Source organism: Megalobrama amblycephala, linkage group LG6 (genome assembly GCF_018812025.1).
Source record: "Megalobrama amblycephala isolate DHTTF-2021 linkage group LG6, ASM1881202v1, whole genome shotgun sequence".
Classification (NCBI taxonomy): Eukaryota; Metazoa; Chordata; class Actinopteri; order Cypriniformes; family Xenocyprididae; genus Megalobrama; species Megalobrama amblycephala.
This window is the reverse complement of record NC_063049.1, coordinates 46,249,781-46,270,677: the sequence shown is the minus strand read 5'-3', so window position 1 is coordinate 46,270,677 and position 20,897 is coordinate 46,249,781. Positions and strand designations below refer to the sequence as shown.

General features: G+C 40.8%; 2 protein-coding genes across 5 annotated transcripts in view; one reads left to right on the top strand and one right to left on the bottom strand.

Annotated features, from left to right (window-relative positions):
• Nucleotides 1-5,840, top strand: part of dct (dopachrome tautomerase) — a 6,152-nt gene extending 312 nt beyond the window's left edge. Inside the window, exons 2-8 of the mRNA XM_048194899.1 lie at nucleotides 1,001-1,300; nucleotides 1,606-1,706; nucleotides 3,014-3,180; nucleotides 4,563-4,742; nucleotides 4,822-4,957; nucleotides 5,052-5,250; nucleotides 5,383-5,840. Coding sequence (XP_048050856.1) covers nucleotides 1,001-1,300; nucleotides 1,606-1,706; nucleotides 3,014-3,180; nucleotides 4,563-4,742; nucleotides 4,822-4,957; nucleotides 5,052-5,250; nucleotides 5,383-5,546 — 1,247 coding nt within the window. The 3' untranslated portion in view covers nucleotides 5,547-5,840. The remainder of the gene's footprint in view (nucleotides 1-1,000; nucleotides 1,301-1,605; nucleotides 1,707-3,013; nucleotides 3,181-4,562; nucleotides 4,743-4,821; nucleotides 4,958-5,051; nucleotides 5,251-5,382) is intronic.
• A 1,621-nt stretch (nucleotides 5,841-7,461) lies between these two features.
• Nucleotides 7,462-20,897, bottom strand: part of gpc6b (glypican 6b) — a 38,594-nt gene continuing 25,158 nt past the window's right edge. For all 4 annotated transcript variants that reach the window (XM_048194896.1, XM_048194897.1, XM_048194895.1 and 1 more), the window contains exons 5-9: nucleotides 15,983-16,113; nucleotides 15,114-15,257; nucleotides 10,718-10,857; nucleotides 8,713-8,870; nucleotides 7,462-8,514 (exon numbers count right to left, since the gene is read on the bottom strand). In XM_048194896.1, the coding sequence (XP_048050853.1) occupies nucleotides 8,318-8,514; nucleotides 8,713-8,870; nucleotides 10,718-10,857; nucleotides 15,114-15,257; nucleotides 15,983-16,113 (770 nt within the window). In that variant the 3' untranslated portion in view covers nucleotides 7,462-8,317. The remainder of the gene's footprint in view (nucleotides 8,515-8,712; nucleotides 8,871-10,717; nucleotides 10,858-15,113; nucleotides 15,258-15,982; nucleotides 16,114-20,897) is intronic.

Sequence of the window (20,897 nt, the reverse complement as noted above, 5' to 3'; positions counted from 1 at the left end):
CTTTAAGGCTGCATTTATTTCATAATAAATACAGAAAAAACAATAATATTGTGAAATATTATTACAATTTAAAATTATGGTTTTCTATTTTATTATACTTTAAAATATAATTTATTCCTGTGATCAAAGCTGAATTTTCAGCATCATTACTCCAGTCTTCAGTGTCACATGATCCTTCAGAAATCATTCTGATATGATGATTTATTATCAGTGTTGGAAACAGTTGTGCTGCTTAATAATATTTTATAACCTGTGATACTTTTCAGGATTCTTTGATGAATAAAAAGTAAAAAAATATCAGCATTTACTTTAGAAATCTTTTGTAACAATATACACTACCGTTCAAAAGTTTGGGGTCAGTAATTTTTTTCTTTCATTTTTTTTTTTTGAAAGAAATTAATACTTTTATTCAGCAAGGATGTGTTAAATTGATAAAAAGAGATAGTAAAGATTTATATTGTTAGAAAAGATTTATATTTTGAATAAATGCTGTTCTTTTTGACCTTTTATTCATCAATGAATCCTGAAAAAAGTATCAGTTTCCAAAAAATATTAAGCAGCACGACTGTTTCCAACATTGATAATAAATCATCAAATCAGAATGATTTCTGAAGGATCATGTGACACTGAAGACTGGAGTAATGATGCTGAAAATTCAGCTTTGATCACAGGAATAAATTACATTTTAAAGTATATTATAATAGAAAACCATAATTTTAAATTTTAATAATATTTTACAATATTATTGTTTTTTTTCTGTATTTATTATGAAATAAATGCAGGCTTAATGAGCATAAGAGACTATATTAAAAAAGTAATGTTTCCAAACTTTTGAATGGTAGCGTATACCTATATATATGATATTGATATATTTCATATTACATTCTATATCTATCCATCTAAAAAAAATCAAATGTGTCTCAGTTTGGACCTCACAGATGTGTAGAGATCAGAACATCTAAAGCTAGCCTTGATTAACCCTTCACTCCGGTTGGATCAGGTAACTTCGCAGGTTATAACTGCGGCGAGTGTAAGTTCGGCTGGACGGGGCTGAACTGTGATCAGCGTAAAGCTCCCATCGTGAGGAAGGACATTCACTCTCTGAGCGCCGACGAGCTGCAGGAGTTCCTGAGCGTTCTGGATCGGGCCAAAACCAGCGTCCACCCGGACTACGTGATCGCCACGCAGCACTGGCTCGGCCTGCTGGGGCCCGACGGCACCGAGCCGCAGTTCAGCAACGTCTCCATATACGACCTGTTCGTCTGGCAGCACTACTACTCCGTCCGAGACACGCTACTAGGTGAAGAACTAACTAACCCTAACTAACCCTGTCCCATAACTGGACTAAACCAGGAACATAATCAAAGAATGAGTCAAAAACATCAGAAGGGAGGTTAGAATTCATGCCTTTTCATTGATGGCCAATGTCTTATCAAAATTTTGGGGGAAAAATAAAAACTTGAATTTAACCAGTGAAAAGGTATCCCACAATAATAATAATAATAATAATAATAAAAAGAATATGGGGGAATGAAGTGTATTTGATTGGGCCCTGGAGGTCAGATGTGCGTCAGGAGTATTTACTGACCTGATTCCTGCCGGCAGGTCCAGGACGTCCTTTCAAAGCCATCGACTTTTCCCACAAGGGTCCGGCGTTCATCACCTGGCACAGATATCACCTGCTCAGCCTGGAGAGAGAGCTACAGGTCAGACACTCGAGAACTGCTGCTCAGGCACCAAACTCATGGAAACTGAGCACTGGGACCAATAGGGGGCGCTCAAATATAACAACAGAAAGAGTTATTAATAATTTCATATGGAAACAGCTAATCATCATGATATTTGAGCACATGTTGAAAATTGATCAAGGTGACATATGCTTTTCCATTACCAATTTCAATAATTTAACCAATAGTAATGTTTTTCCATTAGTTTTTATTAATTTAACCAATTTTAATACTTTAACAATTTTTTAAGTTATATGAGATTTCAAGAGTTGGAATGACTTACAATCAATTTGATTTTACTCAACACATTTAATTATAGAGTGTAAAATCTGATTTTTCAAAGATCGTTGAAGCATATTTTGCAATACAGTAACACTTTACAATAAGGTTCATCAGTTAACATGAACTATAATGAACTGCACTTCTACAGCATTTATTAATCTTTGTTCATGTTAATTTCAACATTTACTAATACATTGTTAAAATCCTGTTAACATTTAGTGAACTAACAAACAATGAACAACTGTATTTTCACGAACAAACATTAATGAAGATTAGTAAATACAGTAATAAATGTATTGCTCATGGTTAGTTCATACATTAACTAAAGTTTAACTAATGAACTTTATTGTGAAGTGTTTCCAAAAATACTATTTCAGTCATTCTACTTCAGAATTACACGTTTAATTCAATGCGTTACTTGCCGATAGATAGTAATTATTAATTAGCAGTTTCTGGGTGGAAATTGTTTCTACACACTTAAAAATATAGACAGCAACTGAACTGAAGATTTTGAGTCGAACTAGGAATTTAAATTCAGGGTTAAAAACAACCCAAGTTGGGTTGAAAATGGACAAACCCAGCGGCTGGGTTAAATGTTTGGGGTAGTTTTATTAAACTCAACTATTGTTTAAAAATCACTATATGGCTGACTTAAAATGAACATAAAAAATATGTTGGAAATGAACATTTATTAATAAGTTTAATGAATAATAATTAAACAATAAACATGTATTAAATTGCTTATTAATAAATGTTCACCTTTTGATTTTTATTGTTTCCTCTAGAAATTATGTGTCTGATTTTTAATTTCCAACATATTTTGGGTTCATTTTAACTCAGTCATACAGTCATTTTTAAACAATAGTTGAGTTTAATAAAACTACCCCAAACATTTAACCCAATCACTGGGTTTGTCCATTTTCAACCCAACTCGTGTTGTTTTAACCCAGCACTGAAAGTAAGTTCCTCTGCAGTAATGAACAGAATCATGTGTTCTTCTTCAGAAACTCACGGGTAACGAGAACTTCGCCGTGCCGTACTGGAAGTTCGCGACGGGCCGGGCGGAGTGTGACGTCTGCACTGACGCTCTGCTGGGAGGACGAGACCCCGCGGACCCGTCCCGCATCAGCCCCGGATCCAGGTTCTCCCGCTGGTCCGTGGTGTGTGACAGGTGATGCCCGGTGAACACTATCAGAGACGAAGATGTTTCATCTGAGACACTTTCTTTCTGGAGGTTCATATTGTCATTTTAGCAGGAAAAGCAGCTGAAAAGTATTAGAAAATACATTTTTCATCTTATATTATTTCAGCTTTAGTTCAATGACTGAAAATCATTTTCAGTAGTTCTGGTAAACAAACATCTGAAGATGAATTTGATCCAATCAACAACGATTGATGATTAAAAATGTATGCTCTAACCATCCAGACGATCAATGCTTTTAATAAAGAAAGGCACAAAAGCATACAACACTGCAGAACATGCATAAATTAACAAATAAATACAATTCTTTCTGTCAGGATTAGATAAAACCACGGCCCTATTCGCTCATTTTTGACCAAAACATTTTATATTTTGAAATGTTAAAAATCGCAGAATGAGATGACACTTAGCAATATGAACACACACAATAATCAAGGACATGATTCAGACACGTTAAAGGGTCGTAAAAAAATAATAGTCACACTTACCTTCTCTTCGGTCAAAAATGACAGACATAGGAAGTGAAATATGAAAAAATATGACAACTCTGATAATCTTTTGTTTGTACAAACTACAATCAGAAAAAAAGTGAAGGGACACGCTAAAACACCAAGAGCGCAAAATAGACACACTCAAACACAGATTTATTAAGCTGTAATACAACATACCTGTTCATTTTTGTTATTTTTTTATTGAATTTTGATGTAATGTGTGACAGAATGTGTTCAGGTTTGACTGTAGTAAAATTAATGCAAAAACCGACACTTCAAATCAACATTTAAAAAAAAAACTTGACAAAAAGTAGTCTTTGAGAATGTGTAAGCATAAACCCAAATGCAAAACTTCATAAAAATAAGTATTTGTGTCTAAAAACCACTAGAGAATTAATAAGCCACTTTATATAGAGCTCTATAGGAATCTACATGACATTACACAAGTTTTTCCTTTTTTACTCCCACCAGATGGCACTAATCTACCTTCAAAAAATTGATTTTAAATGCCTTGTCTCTATTTTAACATAAAATACTGCTTTAATTGAAAAAAAAATAAATAAAAGTTTTATTTTAAATGGGGAAAAATAGTTAATAAAAATTGTATAAATATTGCATAGTATCATAAAATAGCCTCAAAATTGTATATAATAATCAAAAAATATTATTGAACAAAAATATATTAAATTGGTTTTCCTGAAAAACAAAAAGAAGTTACTTTTAAAGACTTCGGTCACTTTTGACCGTAAAGTGTGACTCCTAAACGAAGAGGGTTAAAGCTTTATTCTCCTAAATCTGGATCAGGACAAAACACTTCTGAGAAGTGCACTTACTGATCTTCACCATCTTCCTCTTCTTCAGTCTGGATGAATATAATCGTCTGGTGACCCTGTGTAACGGCACTAGCGAGGGATCCCTGCGCAGGGGACTCGTGCAGAGCGCTAATGTGACGTTACCGAGCATGAACGACGTCAGGAGCTGCCTGAACCTGCCGGACTTCGACAGCCCGCCGTACTTCACCAACTCCTCCTTCAGCTTCAGGTGATCGTCTACACATGAACACCCTCTCACGGTTTACTCACGCTCACATTGATCCTGTAGTTTCCATCTTTCCCTGCAGGAACGCTCTGGAAGGATACGAGCGGCCGGACGGTGAGCTGGACGCTTCGGTGTCGAACCTGCACAACCTGGTGCATCAGTTCCTCAGCGGCACCAGCGCTCTGTCCCACTCCGCCGCCAACGACCCCATCTTCCTGGTAACACACACACACACACACACACACACACATTCAGAGACGACAACATTCACTCAATCTGAACTCTGACCCTGAGTCTCTTACGGCTGATCAGGTGCTTCACGCATTCACCGATGCCATATTTGAGGAATGGATGAGACGTTCCCGTGAAAACGCCAGCTTTCCGGATGAGATGGCCCCTATCGGACACAACCGGCATTATAACATGGTTCCCTTTTTCCCACCCGTGACCAACGAGGAGATCTACGTCGCATCCGAACAGCTGGGATATTCCTACTCCATTGAGCTCGAAGGTAATAAACATGCTTCTGCTCACCAGATCAAAAACACAGTTATTCCAGTGTAAAGCAGCTGTTTTCTGTGTGAATATATAGTAAAGTGTGATTTACTCCTGTGAATGTGACTCCGGTGTTGTGTGTGTCCAGAGACGGACAGCGGGCCGGCCGTGTTTGTTCTGGGAGGAACTCTGGGAGGAATCTTCCTCGGGCTTCTGCTGCTGCTCCTGTTCCTCCAGCGGAGACGACGACGGCAGTTCCAGCCGCTCCTGAACGCAGAGTTCACCAACACGAAATACACCGAGGAAGCTTGACCACATCATCACGGCTCCGTCCCGAATCCCGACAGACGGAGGAAACGCTCCACGATGATTAAAACACGCTGTGAATCACAAACTGACGAGAGAAGAGAATGATTTTATCTGCTGAATTATATCAGCTGCTATGAAATGAAATAGAAAGATGTTTATATACACTTCAGAAGTGTGGGGTTTGTATTTTTTTTTTAAAGAAATTAATACTTTTATTCATCAAGGACGCATTCAATTGATCAAAAGTGACAGTATAATGTTATAAAAGATTCTGTTTCACATAAATGCTGAACTTTCTATTCATCAAAGAATCCTGAAAAATAAAATATATGACGGTTTCCACAAAAATATGAGCATCAAATCATCATATCAGAATGATTTCTGAAGGATCATGTGACACTGAAGACTGGAGTAATGATGCTGAAAATCACAGGAATAAATTACACTTTACTATATATTCACATAGAAAACAGCTGATTTACACTGGAATAATATTTCACTATTTTTACTGTATTTTTGATCAAATAAATGCAGCTTTGGAGAGCAGAAGAGACTAAACGACCCCAAACATTTGAACAATAGCAAGAATCGTTGATTAAACAAAACAAAAAAAATCTGTGAAAAATCAGAAATTAAACTTTGTGTATCATGTTCTTAATAAAAGTTGAATTGTTTACTGTAAACGTCATGGTTTGCTTTATTGTGGCAAAGGTCACATTTCTGCCGCTGGTTTCAGAAAATGCTTCATTTACTCTTTACAGTCGCTCATGAAACTCGTGCTCGAGTCATATGATGCTTTATGTAAAGAACAGATTAAACTGAGCTCTCAGATCTCAGTCATGTGACCGATCACACTCAACTAAAACCGTTCTGCTGAACTTCTGTGCGTTTCATGGAAGAAACAAAACTGATGAAATTCTCTCTTATTCACCGATTCAGTCGCATCCGATTTCTCTCCATAAGCGAGACACTGTCCATGACATCTGTTCCCAACCCTCCCCATTATCCCCATCAGTTTAATTACAAAAGTAAACTTGATCTGAATTAATGTTAGACGCTCAGAATCGGTCGCTGTGAGGAACACTTCACTGAAACACCTCAGAGACGTCAGGAAACATGAAGACACTGATCACAACAAACACTCAGTGTTTCAAAAATACTTTAGTTTTGCTTCTGCTAACAAATCTTTACAAACAGCAACAGGGAATATTATTTAAAAACTCTTTCTTTGCTGCACAAAGTTGATGAATTCATGTTTACACACCAAAACCGAATGTGAAAGAAACTGAATCAAAATGTAATCACTTGAGCATTTTCACAATAAGATGACTATAAAGCCACAGTTCTTATGATTATTTTAACAGCTTTTTGTGTTTTGTTTGAAATATCTTTATGGTTTTTAGTTAATAATCAACCTTGTTTCCCTGTATTATATATATATATATATATATATATATATATATATATATATATATATATATATATATATATATATATATATAATAAAACAAAGAGCATTGCACATCTTTATATCAAAGTGCTCACATTACATTCCTAAAAATCTGAGCAAAAAGCAGGAAATTATCCCAGATCAATCACTGTAAATTGTAATTAACTGCTAAAAAATAAAATCACTTTCTTAATCAGTATTTTTGTATTTTTTCAGTAAAATATTAAAATCAATCTTGTTTTAAGGTTGTTTTAATATTTTACTGAAAAAATACAAAAATACTGATTAAGAAAGTGATTTTATTTTTTAGCAGTTAATTACAATTTACAGTGATTGATCTGGGATAATTTCCTGCTTTTTGCTCAGATTTTTAGGAATGTAATGTGAGCACTTTGAGTCAATTGGTGAAACTTGTTTTCAAAAAATTATTTTTTCCTTTTCAGCAAACTGTGACTTCTTTTTAAAGAATAAAAACTAACTATATTTAGTGGATGTGCTTTTAATAAAGAAACTATTTGTCAAATCATGTAAAAAAACACAAACTGAACTCAATCTCAAATAATCCTGATTCTTATATATCAATATATGAAAAAAATCTGATTAAGAAAATGAGCTTTGCAGCACAAGTGTACATAATAATAAGAATAATTCTGAATAAACTGAAGTAACATTACAAAAATAACACCATCATCATCATAACTTGATGCACACTCATGTGTCAATATGGACGTTCATAAAGCCGGTTTCCCAAAACACTGATTCACTTTTACCATCCAGGTCATTTCGGTAGAAAACATACACTAATATTCCCACAAATCTACATTTCGGCATTATTGTTCACAATCATTCACACAAAACTCTGGCAGAAACAAGCCAATGACAGAATAAACTCATTCTGAATAAATGTGTAAAAATAAAGCTCTGGCAGCAGGAAACATGTATGTATTCGGGATATTCCTACTGGATCTTTCTGACATATAACGATGAACAGAACGTCTGATGTTCACCAGAGGAGGATGTTCATGTTTTCTGAGCGTGATTCTCGCAGTAACACCTGACATTAACAATCTGAAACATTGAGCAATTTACTGAAACGCTGTCAGAGTCTCTGAGGATCAGTGTTTGAGATCCTACAGTTCTGTCATCATGAATCTGAGCGCTGATGGTGAGGAAATGATGACAGAACTCTAATTTTTGGGTGAATTAACCCTTTAATCTGCTGTCCAAGAGACCCTTGACATCGTTCATATCTCAGATGTGTGACGCTCCCGACCTTCTGAAGCTCTTCCGATCAGTCCGGTCAGAAGCGGCGTGTGGGCCGACACTATCTCCAGCGGTCACTCGCGGCCAGAGCGCTGAAGGACAGCAGCAGCAGCAGCAGGACGTCCGGCCGGACGCTGGGCGACGCAGAAGACTCTTCCTCTCTGTTCTCCGGCTCCTGAACCGGAGCGTCGGTCACGAAGGAGTCCGAGTCCGAGTCCGTGACGCCGCTGCCGGAGCCGGAGCCGCTGCTCTCCTCATCTGACACGGAGACAGAGATCTCAGGATACGCCAACATTCAAACACGACCTCAAGCTCACAGTTAAATATAAACACAATTCAGTCGTCAGCATCTGAAGTGGATCAGAAGCTTTCATCAAAGCTGTCCTGAAACCTTCTCCTTCCATGAACGTTCTTGCTCCACGTCAGATGGTGACGACTGTACCTCACGAGACTCACTGGAGTCCTGGAAGTAGATGTCATTCCCGTCGTAGGCGTTCTTCAGCTTGTTGCTCATCACGCGGAGAGCCATGATCTGCTGTCGGATAACAGCGTCCGGTCTGGACACATCCGGGTCATTCGTGGCCCGTCCGTCTGTCTGGACCTCAGGGACGAATCTGAGCAAAACCAATGAGTCATGTTCACATTTACATGATCAATGATCCTGGACGGACGGAATAGGGATTTATTTGTAATAATACAGTATTGCATAGAATTTATAGAATATATTGTTTACATTTAATTAATATTCACAGCTGTGATCTCACAATGATACAGTTTTTAATTTTCAATATTGTGAAAAAAATTCAGCACTCCAGCTTTTCTGTAAAGTTTGGAATGAGTCATTAAGTTTTCATAAATTTATCTTTTTTCACAAGAATAACTGAATGTTTTTAGGGTTTAAACTTTTTATTACCAATGAATTTACTTGACATTTTCTTTGTTCTTCTCACTATTTTAACCCTTGTGCGCTCTTCATTTGGGGTGTACTCTCAGGTTCTTTGGGGTCTCCAGACAACAAAATGTAACTTTGTAACAAAATAATTGTTTTTTAAAAAACAAATGTAATTTTACTCTGTTTATTAATGTTTTTACTCCACATTTGTGCAGTTTTTGGAGGATTTATCATATCTTTTAAATTTATATAATTAAATAAATAAATATTTTGTTGAGTAGGTTTTTATACAAAAACAGCTTTTTATGTAAAATTCACTTTATAAAAGACCCACATTTCTGACTTTTATTCATGGGGATAACATGGATAATTTGGCATGGTTTAGTGTGAGATTTTTGCCCATCTTTTGGAAAATGCAGTTTTAAAAGTAAAAAATGATCACTTTATCCAGTAGATTCTGCAGAGCTCCACTATTTGCTGTTTGACTGACTGAAAGACATCTTTACACAAGTATTTTCTGTTTGATTCATATCTAAATATTATGAAATCACAATTATGACAATAAAAATTACTTTGTCAAAGTTTAGCTTTTATTGTAATAAAAAAAAAAATCAGTTTTTCAATATTGGTTACATTATGATGAGACCCCACTTAGAAAATGGACAAAATTCATCCTCAAAATCAACATTTTTGAAAAACTTATTTTTTTCAGTACATAAAAAAGCTAAACTTTGACAAAACGTCATTTTTATTGTCATAATTGTGATTTCATAATATTTAGATATAAATCCAGCGGAAAATACTTGTGTAAAGATGTCTTTCAGTCAGTCAAACAGCAAATAGTGGAGCTCTGCTGCCATCTGCTGGATAAAGTGATCATTTTTTACTTTTAAAACTGCATTTTCCAAAAGATGGACAAAAATCTCACACTAAACCATGTCAAATTATCCATGTTCTCCCCATGAATGAAAGTTAGAAATGTGGGTCTTTTATAAAGTGAATTTTACATAAAAAGCTGTTTTTGTATAAAAACCTATTTAAAAAAATATTTATTTATTTATATAAATGTAAAAGATATGATAAATCCTCCAAAAACTGCACAAATATGAAGTAAAAACATTATTAAACAGAGTAAAATTACATTTGTTTTTTAAAAAACAATTTTTTTGTTACAAAATTACATTTTGTTGCCTGTCTGGAGACCCCAAAGACCCTGAGTGTGGGTTTTTTTCTACACTAACATAAAAACAAGATAATCGCTTTGGGGTCTAAAAAGACCCTATAAGGGTTAACTCAAAAATAGTTATTTCTACCTATTAATTATAAAAAAAATAAATAAATTAAAAAATCAGCACTCTAGATGGTGAAAGGGATCATATAATATTAGTATAGTATTTTTTGCAAATTTTGGAATGAATACAGTATGTTTCACAGTATAATAAACTCTACAATAAAAATTAAATGTAATATTTAAATATATAAAATACATATTTTGTAATATAAAACAAAATGTAAAATATATATTTTATAAAAACAGAAGATATAAACGCTGAGAAGATCTTGTTTTACCTGCCCTGCTCTCGTCCGTTCCAGCATCGCTCATCCTCCGCTCCGCCTGTCGACGCCACATCCTCCTCCTGACACACCGACACAGGAAGTGACGACCAGAACTTCCTGAACTGCTTCAGCTTCTCCTTCATGTCCGTCACCTGATGATGACCATTACATAATTCACAGACACGAGAATCTAGGACTGGAGCAATCTAGTCAAAAACACTTTAATTCTCTCATAATATCCACTGCAGCATCAGCTCTTTTCTCTCAGTGTCTGAAACGCTTCCATCATAGATTCAGTCTCTCTAAACCCCGCCTCTCTGAGAGCTGCTCTGCTCTGATTGGTCAGAAACCAAACGCTCATTATCATATCTGAATCTCAGCTCTTGATTCACAGTGATACGAACAGTATCAGTTTTACCGTATCAATCTCAGCAGAAAACAGCGTCTTCTCGACACGAACCAAACTCTTCCCGTCTCAGACACAACTACAGTGATTGAGGGCGGGGCAAAGAGACGCTGATCAGCCAATGAAGAGCAGAGGCTGGCATTATGCAGATGTGAAGAATCATTGCAGCATGAAGCGCCGCGTCTCTCCTCCTCCAGCAGAGGGAGCAGCTGCTGCAGATTCAGATCGTGTGTTTCTGCTCTGGATGAATGTTTGGCGAACACTGTTTGTCAGGCTGCAATCAGCAAAGCACAAAATACGCCTTTAAATAAACACAATCTAAACAAATCTAACCTTCGTCATGTTTATGTTGTGCGGTCAGTCCTGAAAGTGATAATTATGCTCACGCATATATAATGATTTCTGCTGATTTGAGCTTGAGGAAATAAAAACACGGCCAACGACCTTCATTCTGTTCCATGAAAAAAATAACACTATTTTAAGTCACTGGCATTTCAGAAAGCCTGTCCTTAACATCAACAGATAGACATTTTAAAACATAAATCAAAGCTATTTATGCCTCTAAATACAATATATAAATATACATATAATATACAACTAGATAAGAGTTCATCTTACACAAGTATAGTTTTAAACATCAAATGTTTGTTGATGTGATTTTTGGACGTTTACTTCATAATTATAGATTTTGAAGTTCAATTAATTGTAGTAAAACCTATTTTAAATAGGTTTAAATAAAGCTATTTTACATATGAATTCTAATCAGCAAAAATGTAATGTGCATCAGTTAACACACGATTTTCCCTCTCAAACAAACGTAATAATTAAAATAATTTATATATAACAATTGTTTATGAATAAACAAAAACAAACAAACACAAAAATAATAAATATTCAGAGTGAAAGCTATTTAAATGTTTGGTTACCATTTGAAACGATGTAAACACACCCCTGAAAATGTATATGAATATAATATATATGAAACATCTCAAATAATATTTAGTTTGATCCCCAAATTTGGATGATCAACAATTTTCTGATGGTTAAAAACCTTGTTTCACTGACTATTCATTGAAAAATAAATTAATTTAAGAGTTTCCGGCCCCATTTTGTACACGTATTTGTGAAAGCTGTCCATAAGTCATTTGAAACATTAAAACAGTTTAAGAACTGAGGTAAAGCAGATGCAATCCTGACTGAATGATAAACGCTCTCAGAGGACGTGTCGAGTTTCTCTCAGATCTGGATTTGAGCTTCGCTGAAACAATCAATTCATTTCCGGCTCTATAACGAGTTACGCTGAGCTGAAGAGATCATGTGACCAATGCAGAAATACACAGAGATTCAATCTGATTCAGTCCGAGAGTTTCAGACTGAGAGTTCATTAACGTCGCTGCGGACGGATAAACTCTTTAATAAAAACATTAAAATAGTTCAACTCCATTTAAAATAGATGTCTATTTACGCGAGTTCTGCTATCGGTTCAATCGTGGAATGAACGAGGAGGATTTTTTAATGCACTTTTCACTCATTGTGATCATAACAGTCCATATATATAATAAATTGATTTAATTGTTATTTATTTCTTTGATTACATATTGAGTGTTCACAATACAATCATTATGATTAAAACTTCATAAATAATTCACAATCATTTCAAATAGCTTTTTATCTAATCATAAAGTTCCCCCAGTAAACAATAATCTCCAGTATATTGACTTTCAAAGTCGTTTTTTGTCTATTCAATAAATCACTCGTCTGCCACAACAATAATTTTTCTCAGCAAATACTGGTTGATGAGATTAATTATGATCAATTCTATTGATAAATCAGCATATCACGCTATTATGGATTACAGTGATGCCTTCTCATGTGTGCAGGAGCATCTGGAGCTGAAGAGCCGGTCAATCATTAATGGTCTGGAAGCCATTAGCAGACGCACTGGAGGAATCAGACATCAGCGGAGTAAACTGCACCTCCCCGGAGACACACACACACACACACACACACACACACACACCGATATCTGCACCTGAATTCAGCATGAACAAAGCTGAACTGGACGTCAAATATTGCACACATCTGAGGCGTGAGCTAAACTCGGCCATTTGACTCATTTATAAATATAAAAATGTGCGTTTGAAGTGTAAATAAATATATGTTTTAGGGTAAATATGAATAAATGAGATATTATGCTAAATGCATCATTAAAAGGACATGACATTATATGTACGAAGAGTACCAGACCAGAGCTCAGATCTGAACACGTACAGTACGAGTGTGTGGGCAGGAGGATAAACATTGAGCAACTCTTACACTGTGTTGCATGACTCTCCACACAATCCTCTGGCAAGCATTAAAAACAGGGAGAGAAAAATGAAGGCATTCATACACAACGGGTCCAAAAGTCTGAAAACACATTGATTATTGTTTGTTTATTTAACCGGGAAAGTGTTGATGACGTTAAGAGTCACGGAGACTGATCAACTAACTAGATGAACGGATAAAATAGTACTTTTATTCAGTGAGGATGCATTAAAATATTATTAGAGTGTAAAATAGCTGTTTTCTATGCGAATATATTGTAAACTGTATTTAGAGGTTCAAGCGCTGAAACTCTGTTGTAACTTTCCAAAGATCAGCATTCTCCTCTAAAAGTGATCAGGCAGACCAAACCGTAAGTCGTAGAGACTTGAATCTTTGAGGGCTGGTAGTGCTCACACCGCCTACAACCGATCGGCCTGATGGGGGCGCTACAGCGGATTTGCTCGTTGTTACGATTTTTTGAAAAACCTACTTTTGCGAACTAGTTCTTGGTCTTTGACCCGATCGGAACCAAACCAGTGCAGAAAGAGTCTGATTATCAATAATTATCAAAAAAAATGATCACTTATCGTTCAAAGTGGGCGGAGCCACTTTTACTAAAATGTCTATAACTCATGAATGGAATGAGATATTTTCACCAAATTTGGCACACCCATGTAAGAGCTCATTCTGTGGTCACGTGAAAAAGATGTGGCAACTGGCCACTTGGTGGAGCTATAACTGGGGGAAAAAAAAACATGAAAACGGCTATAACTACTTCACTACTTCAGTCCGATTGACTTGAAAATTGGCATGCAGCGTCTTTGTCCGAGGTGCCATGATTGTCTGTGAGGACATTGACGCATCTCAAAAGACAAGGTTAATGGAGGCTGATCAGAACTAAAGTAGCTGGGCCTGTTTGACTCACGGCCCTAGAGGCCTGTGAGAAATTCAAAAGAAATCGCCCAACGTGTTTTTCACGTGCGTAAAGGATTTTGTAATCACACGTTTTTTCACACACGCCCACGATATTCGTAGAACTCCTCATTCTGAGCAACTTTGCCTCTAGGACCGTCGCTGTACACCGGATCGTTCGTTAAATATTGGAGATTATTTCAAAAACCAACTTTGGTGAACTAGTCCTAGATTTTAGCTCAACCTCAATAACTGTTAAAAAGCTTTAAAAACCATATATTTCCTATGGTAAATTCCCTGTTAAAGCTTGCTAATTAAAACATTATATCTTTTTATGCATGTGCTTAAAGGCCTTATAGCGCTTGAACCCCGATAACTGCTGCTCGCAGCTATATTTTATTCCTGTGATCAAAGCTGAATTTTCAGCATCATTACTCCAGTCTTCAGTGTCACATGATCCTTCAGAAATCATTCTGATACGATGATTTGATGCTCAAGAAACATTTATGATTATTATCAATGTTGAAAACAGTTTAGATTTTTGTGGAAACCGTCATACATTTTATTTTACAGGATTCTTTGAAAGTTCAGCATTTATTTGAAATCTTTTCCAACATTATAAATGTCTTTACTGTCACTTTTGATCAATTTAATGCATCCTTGATGAATAAAAGTATTAATTTCTTTAAAAAGAAGTATGATGTCTATGTAGGCAGCAGGTTTGGAACGAAGCCCGTTCATCCCGCAGGTGCTTCAGTGTGATCCAGTGTGTTTCTCTCTTACCAGGCGGTCCAGTCGACTGCCGGCCGAGGCGGTGGGAAGCTCCTCAGGGCTGTAGGGGCTGAAGCGGCCGCTGAACGTGTCAGGGACGCCGCGGGCGGACCGGCTCATTCCTGAAGGCTTCAGCTGGCCACAACCTTGGAAAACCTGCAATTACATGGAGAGGACGTGATCTAGGAGTCTGTCTGCATACGGCTGAACGGAGAAAGACAAACACTGACCAGCGCTATTCTCACTCCAAAATAAAATGACGAATGATAACAAGATGGTCACGTCCAAGTTAGCTGGATCTATCATGCCTAAAGTTAGATTCATTCTTGACCACATGTTATTTCATGGCTCTAAATCAGAGCCGCAACCACCGTACGCATTGAGGGGAACATCATGAACAGAATTCACTATGGTACTATATTCCAACAATAATCACAATATACAATACCAGATTTATTAAACTAGATTAGGAAGAAATCTAGAGAAGAGAAAAAAATGCAAAGAAGAAAAAAAAAAGGCATAAGTGAAAGTATTTTAGCATCCGAAAAATTGCACACATCACCTTTAACTATTCCACGAAACCGAAATCCCGTGCGGGCGCTGGATAACGCCATCTCCTGCCAGTTAACCGTACTTTGCCATTTTTTCTTCTCCAGAAACTGTGATTAGTGGCGGAGTCAGAACGCACAGAGATGCTTTAGTGCCTGAACAGTGAACTACAAATTTCTGACCATCCGCAACTATGTTGTTAAAAATAAGACTGGAAGCGGGATGACAGGGTTCGGGTTTTGGACCTGTGTGCAGTGAAGCCCACAGATGGCTAAATTCTAGGCTTGCTTGTTCGAGACATGATGACTATGAACTGCGGGTGGAGGACAGACCTGATAGGAGAGCTGCATGCTGTTCTCCTGCATGTTCATGATGGCTTCGGATATCTTCACATCGATGGGCTCCATGACAGACTCGATGTTGAACGGTCCCTCTAGTCGTTCCGTCACCAGCAACATGGCATCTGTCAAAACAGATGGAGAGATTCGGTGTTATTTAATAGTGTCTGACAGAGTCAAGACACAGTCTTGGGTTAATGCAATGCATTTGGTTAACAGTTAACAATTTCAACAAAAAAAAAAAAAAATGCAAAATTGGTCCCTAAAATACACTCTATTTTCTTTTTAGACAAAATATAATTTCTAAAAAAAAAAAAAAAAAGCAAAAAAGAATGCAAACGTGGTCTTTAAAATGCTATTATATTTTGATGTTTTTACTCAACCATGAAGATATTTTTCAAATTCCAAGTTAATTAAAGTAAGCCGATTGTGTTCAGTGGATGGATGCACGTAATGCCTCTAATATTTTCACAGGCCGTCCTAATGTCAGCTGACACGGGTGTGGCAACAGATCTGTCCACAAATATGATGGAGGAAAACATTTTTGTCATGTCAACATCTATTTTCCCAGGCGTGGACTGCATGTCTGAAGACCCAAATGCCGCAGAAACCTCCAAACATGATGTGGAGAGGCGCAGCAGCTGGGCAGCAGAGCGCTGGCATCACACTGCTTTAATAATACACTGGCCAGACAATACGGCTCCACTGGGATGCAGTAAACAGCAATTGGACAGAAAACCATTAGGAATTTCCTTATCACCTTTGCAGAAACTTTCACTTAAGCCTGAAGAATGTTTCCATGGTTTCCAAATGGGTAAACAAAAAAAAAAAAAAAAGTGTCAAGAAAATGTTCAAGAAATGTTACATCATAGAAATAATCTAGATGGATATATCATGTGAAGTCTGTACTTCCCCAGCAGAGAACGAATGAAGACTTGTCTCTTGTCTTGTTTTTTCTGTGATGTCTTAATAGTCTTGTTTTTTTAAGGAATCTATCCCGGAATGGGCTCTGGAATAGTATATTATCATTGCATTGCGGCCGAGCAGCTCTGCTTTTACTGTGGCAGTCATGAATGAGGAACGCAGTACTCACGCAGTGGTGGCCACACCAGAGTCCTCATCCTTCATGGCCGCCACGCCAGAGTCCTCGGCCTTCATGGCCGCCACGCCAGAGTCCTCGGCCTTCATGGCCGCCACGCCAGAGTCCTCGGCCTTCATGGCTGCCACGCCAAAGTCCTCGGCCTTCATGACCACTACGCCAGAGTCCTCGGCCTTCATAGCCGCCACGCCAGAGTCCTCGGCCTTCATGGCCGCCACGCCAGAGTCCTCGGCCTTCATGACCGCCACACTAGAGTCCTCGGCCTTCATAGCCGCCACACCAGAGTCCTCTGCCTTCATGGCCGCCACGCCAGAGTCCTCGGCCTTCATGGCTGCCACGCCAGAGTCCTCGGCCTTCATGACCACCACGCCAGAGTCCTCGGCCTTCATAGCCGCCACGCCAGAGTCCTCGGCCTTCATGGCCGCCACGCCAGAGTCCTCTGCCTTCATGGCCGCCACGCCAGAGTCCTCTGCCTTCATAGCCGCCACGCCAGAGTCCTCGGCCTTCATGACCGCCACGCCGGAGTCCTCGGCCTTCATAGCCGCCACACCAGAGTCCTCTGCCTTCATGGCCGCCACGCCAGAGTCCTCGGCCTTCATAGCCGCCACGCCAGAGTCCTCGGCCTTCATAGCCGCCACGCCAGAGTCCTCTGCCTTCATGGCCGCCACACCGGAGTCCTCTGCCTTCATGGCCGCCACGCCAGAGTCCTCGGCCTTCATGCCCGCCACGCCAGAGTCCTCGGCCTTCATGACCGCCACACCAGAGTCCTCGGCCTTCATAGCCGCCACACCAGAGTCCTCGCCTTCATGCCTTCATAGCCGCCACACCAGAGTCCTCTGCCTTCATGGCCGCCACGCCAGAGTCCTCGGCCTTCATAGCCGCCACGCCAGAGTCCTCGGCCTTCATGACCGCCACGCCGGAGTCCTCGGCCTTCATGACCGCCACACCAGAGTCCTCGGCCTTCATGACCGCCACGCCGGAGTCCTCGGCCTTCATGACCGCCACACCAGAGTCCTCGGCCTTCATAGCCGCCACACCAGAGTCCTCTGCCTTCATGGCCGCCACGCCAGAGTCCTCGGCCTTCATAGCCGCCACGCCAGAGTCCTCGGCCTTCATAGCCGCCACACCAGAGTCCTCGGCCTTCATAGCCGCCACACCAGAGTCCTCGGCCTTCATAGCCGCCACACCAGAGTCCTCTGCCTTCATGGCCGCCACGCCAGAGTCCTCGGCCTTCATAGCCGCCACACCAGAGTCCTCGGCCTTCATAGCCGCCACACCAGAGTCCTCTGCCTTCATGGCCGCCACACCGGAGTCCTCTGCCTTCATGGCCGCCACGCCAGAGTCCTCGGCCTTCATGGCCGCCACGCCAGAGTCCTCGGCCTTCATGACCGCCACGCCAGAGTCCTCGGCCTTCATGACCGCCACACCAGAGTCCTCGGCCTTCATGACCGCCACGCCGGAGTCCTCGGCCTTCATAGCCGCCACGCCAGAGTCCTCTGCCTTCATGGCCGCCACGCCAGAGTCCTCGGCCTTCATGACCGCCACGCCAGAGTCCTCGGCCTTCATGACCGCCACACCAGAGTCCTCGGCCTTCATGACCGCCACGCCGGAGTCCTCGGCCTTCATAGCCGCCACGCCAGAGTCCTCGGCCTTCATGACCGCCACGCCGGAGTCCTCGGCCTTCATAGCCGCCACGCCAGAGTCCTCGGCCTTCATGACCGCCACGCCAGAGTCCTCGGCCTTCATGACCGCCACGCCAGAGTCCTCGGCCTTCATGACCGCCACACCAGAGTCCTCTGCCTTCATGGCCGCCACGCCAGGCCGCCACGCCAGAGTCCTCGGCCTTCATGACCGCCACGCCGGAGTCCTCGGCCTTCATGACCGCCACACCAGAGTCCTCGGCCTTCATGACCGCCACGCCGGAGTCCTCGGCCTTCATAGCCGCCACACCAGAGTCCTCTGCCTTCATGGCCGCCACGCCAGAGTCCTCGGCCTTCATAGCCGCCACGCCAGAGTCCTCGGCCTTCATAGCCGCCACACCAGAGTCCTCGGCCTTCATAGCCGCCACACCAGAGTCCTCTGCCTTCATGGCCGCCACACCGGAGTCCTCTGCCTTCATGGCCGCCACGCCAGAGTCCTCGGCCTTCATGGCCGCCACGCCAGAGTCCTCGGCCTTCATGACCGCCACGCCAGAGTCCTCGGCCTTCATGGCCGCCACGCCAGAGTCCTCGGCCTTCATGACCGCCACGCCAGAGTCCTCGGCCTTCATGACCGCCACGCCAGAGTCCTCTGCCTTCATGACCGCCACGCCAGAGTCCACAGCCTTCATGACCGCCACGCCAGAGTCCTCTGCCTTCATGACCGCCACGCCAGAGTCCTCGGCCTTCATGGCCACCACACCAGAGTCCTCTGCCTTCATGGCCGCCACACCAGAGTCCTCGGCCTTCATGGCCGCCACGCCAGAGTCCTCGGCCTTCATGGCCGCCACGCCAGAGTCCTCTGCCTTCATGGCCGCCACACCGGAGTCCTCTGCCTTCATGGCCGCCACGCCAGAGTCCTCGGCCTTCATGGCCGCCACACCGGAGTCCTCTGCCTTCATGGCCGCCACGCCAGAGTCCTCGGCCTTCATGACCGCCACGCCAGAGTCCTCGGCCTTCATGACCGCCACGCCAGAGTCCTCGGCCTTCATGACCGCCACGCCAGAGTCCTCGGCCTTCATGACCGCCACGCCATAGTCCTCTGCCTTCATGACCGCCACGCCAGAGTCCTCGGCCTTCATGACCGCCACGCCAGAGTCCTCGGCCTTCATGGCCGCCACGCCAGAGTCCTCTGCCTTCATGACCGCCACACCAGAATCCTCGGCCATTCTGTCACTTGATGGAGTTTGGGTTTCTTGCCACTGTCGCCTCTAGCTTGCTTAGTCGGGGACATATAATATTCAACATTAATTCACTATTATTGATCTGACTGTACTGATGTTACTGTATGAGAACTGAACTGGACGATGACATCACTGTTTTGTCCAGAGCTGCTTTATAGATGAATTGAACTAATTTAATAACTGATGATCTTTGAGCTGCTTGACAGCTGAATTGAACCTTGTTTGCATTGTTGAATCATTATTTTCCTGCTGATCACTGTAAAGCTGCTTTGAAACCACGTGTATCTCACTCCTGTGTGTAATTTACCTCCTTGCTCCCTGTGTGAATTATCTTTGTTGGTGTTTTTGAATAAATTTTATGGATCCTCGCCTCTCCTCTTCCCTGCCCCTACGGAACAGGAATACTTCTCGTATGATACCTTTTTGTTTCACAAAATGCATTACATTTTTTTTAGAATGCATAACAGATTTAATGAATTTTGGATTTTTTCTGTTTTGTAGAAACAAAGCTGATTTTATTCTTTAATTCTAAGATTAAAAATATACCAAAATAGCCTAAATTGAGTTGAGTGTCTATGAAAAGAAAAACTGGCAACCCCGTCTGAGAACAGCAGCACCACAACAGCATGAATATATTCCTGCACACAGAAAATGACTGCAATATTTATATGACATGATGTTATGTTGGTACTGAAGCAGGAGCCCAGCATTATCCCGGAGCGCAGCTGTGAGCTATTAAGCGTTTCCGGCCATATCCTCCAGCAGCTCTCTCAATACTTGTTAGTATTTGTTTAACCCCGTCTGTGAGATCAGGCTCAAAGCAGACAGCTGTGACTGAATCCGCAGGCGAAAACACGGGTCATGAATGTCGCGGAGGAAACATGCTTTTATCACCCAAAACACTTCAGATCACCCAAACACTGTGTTTA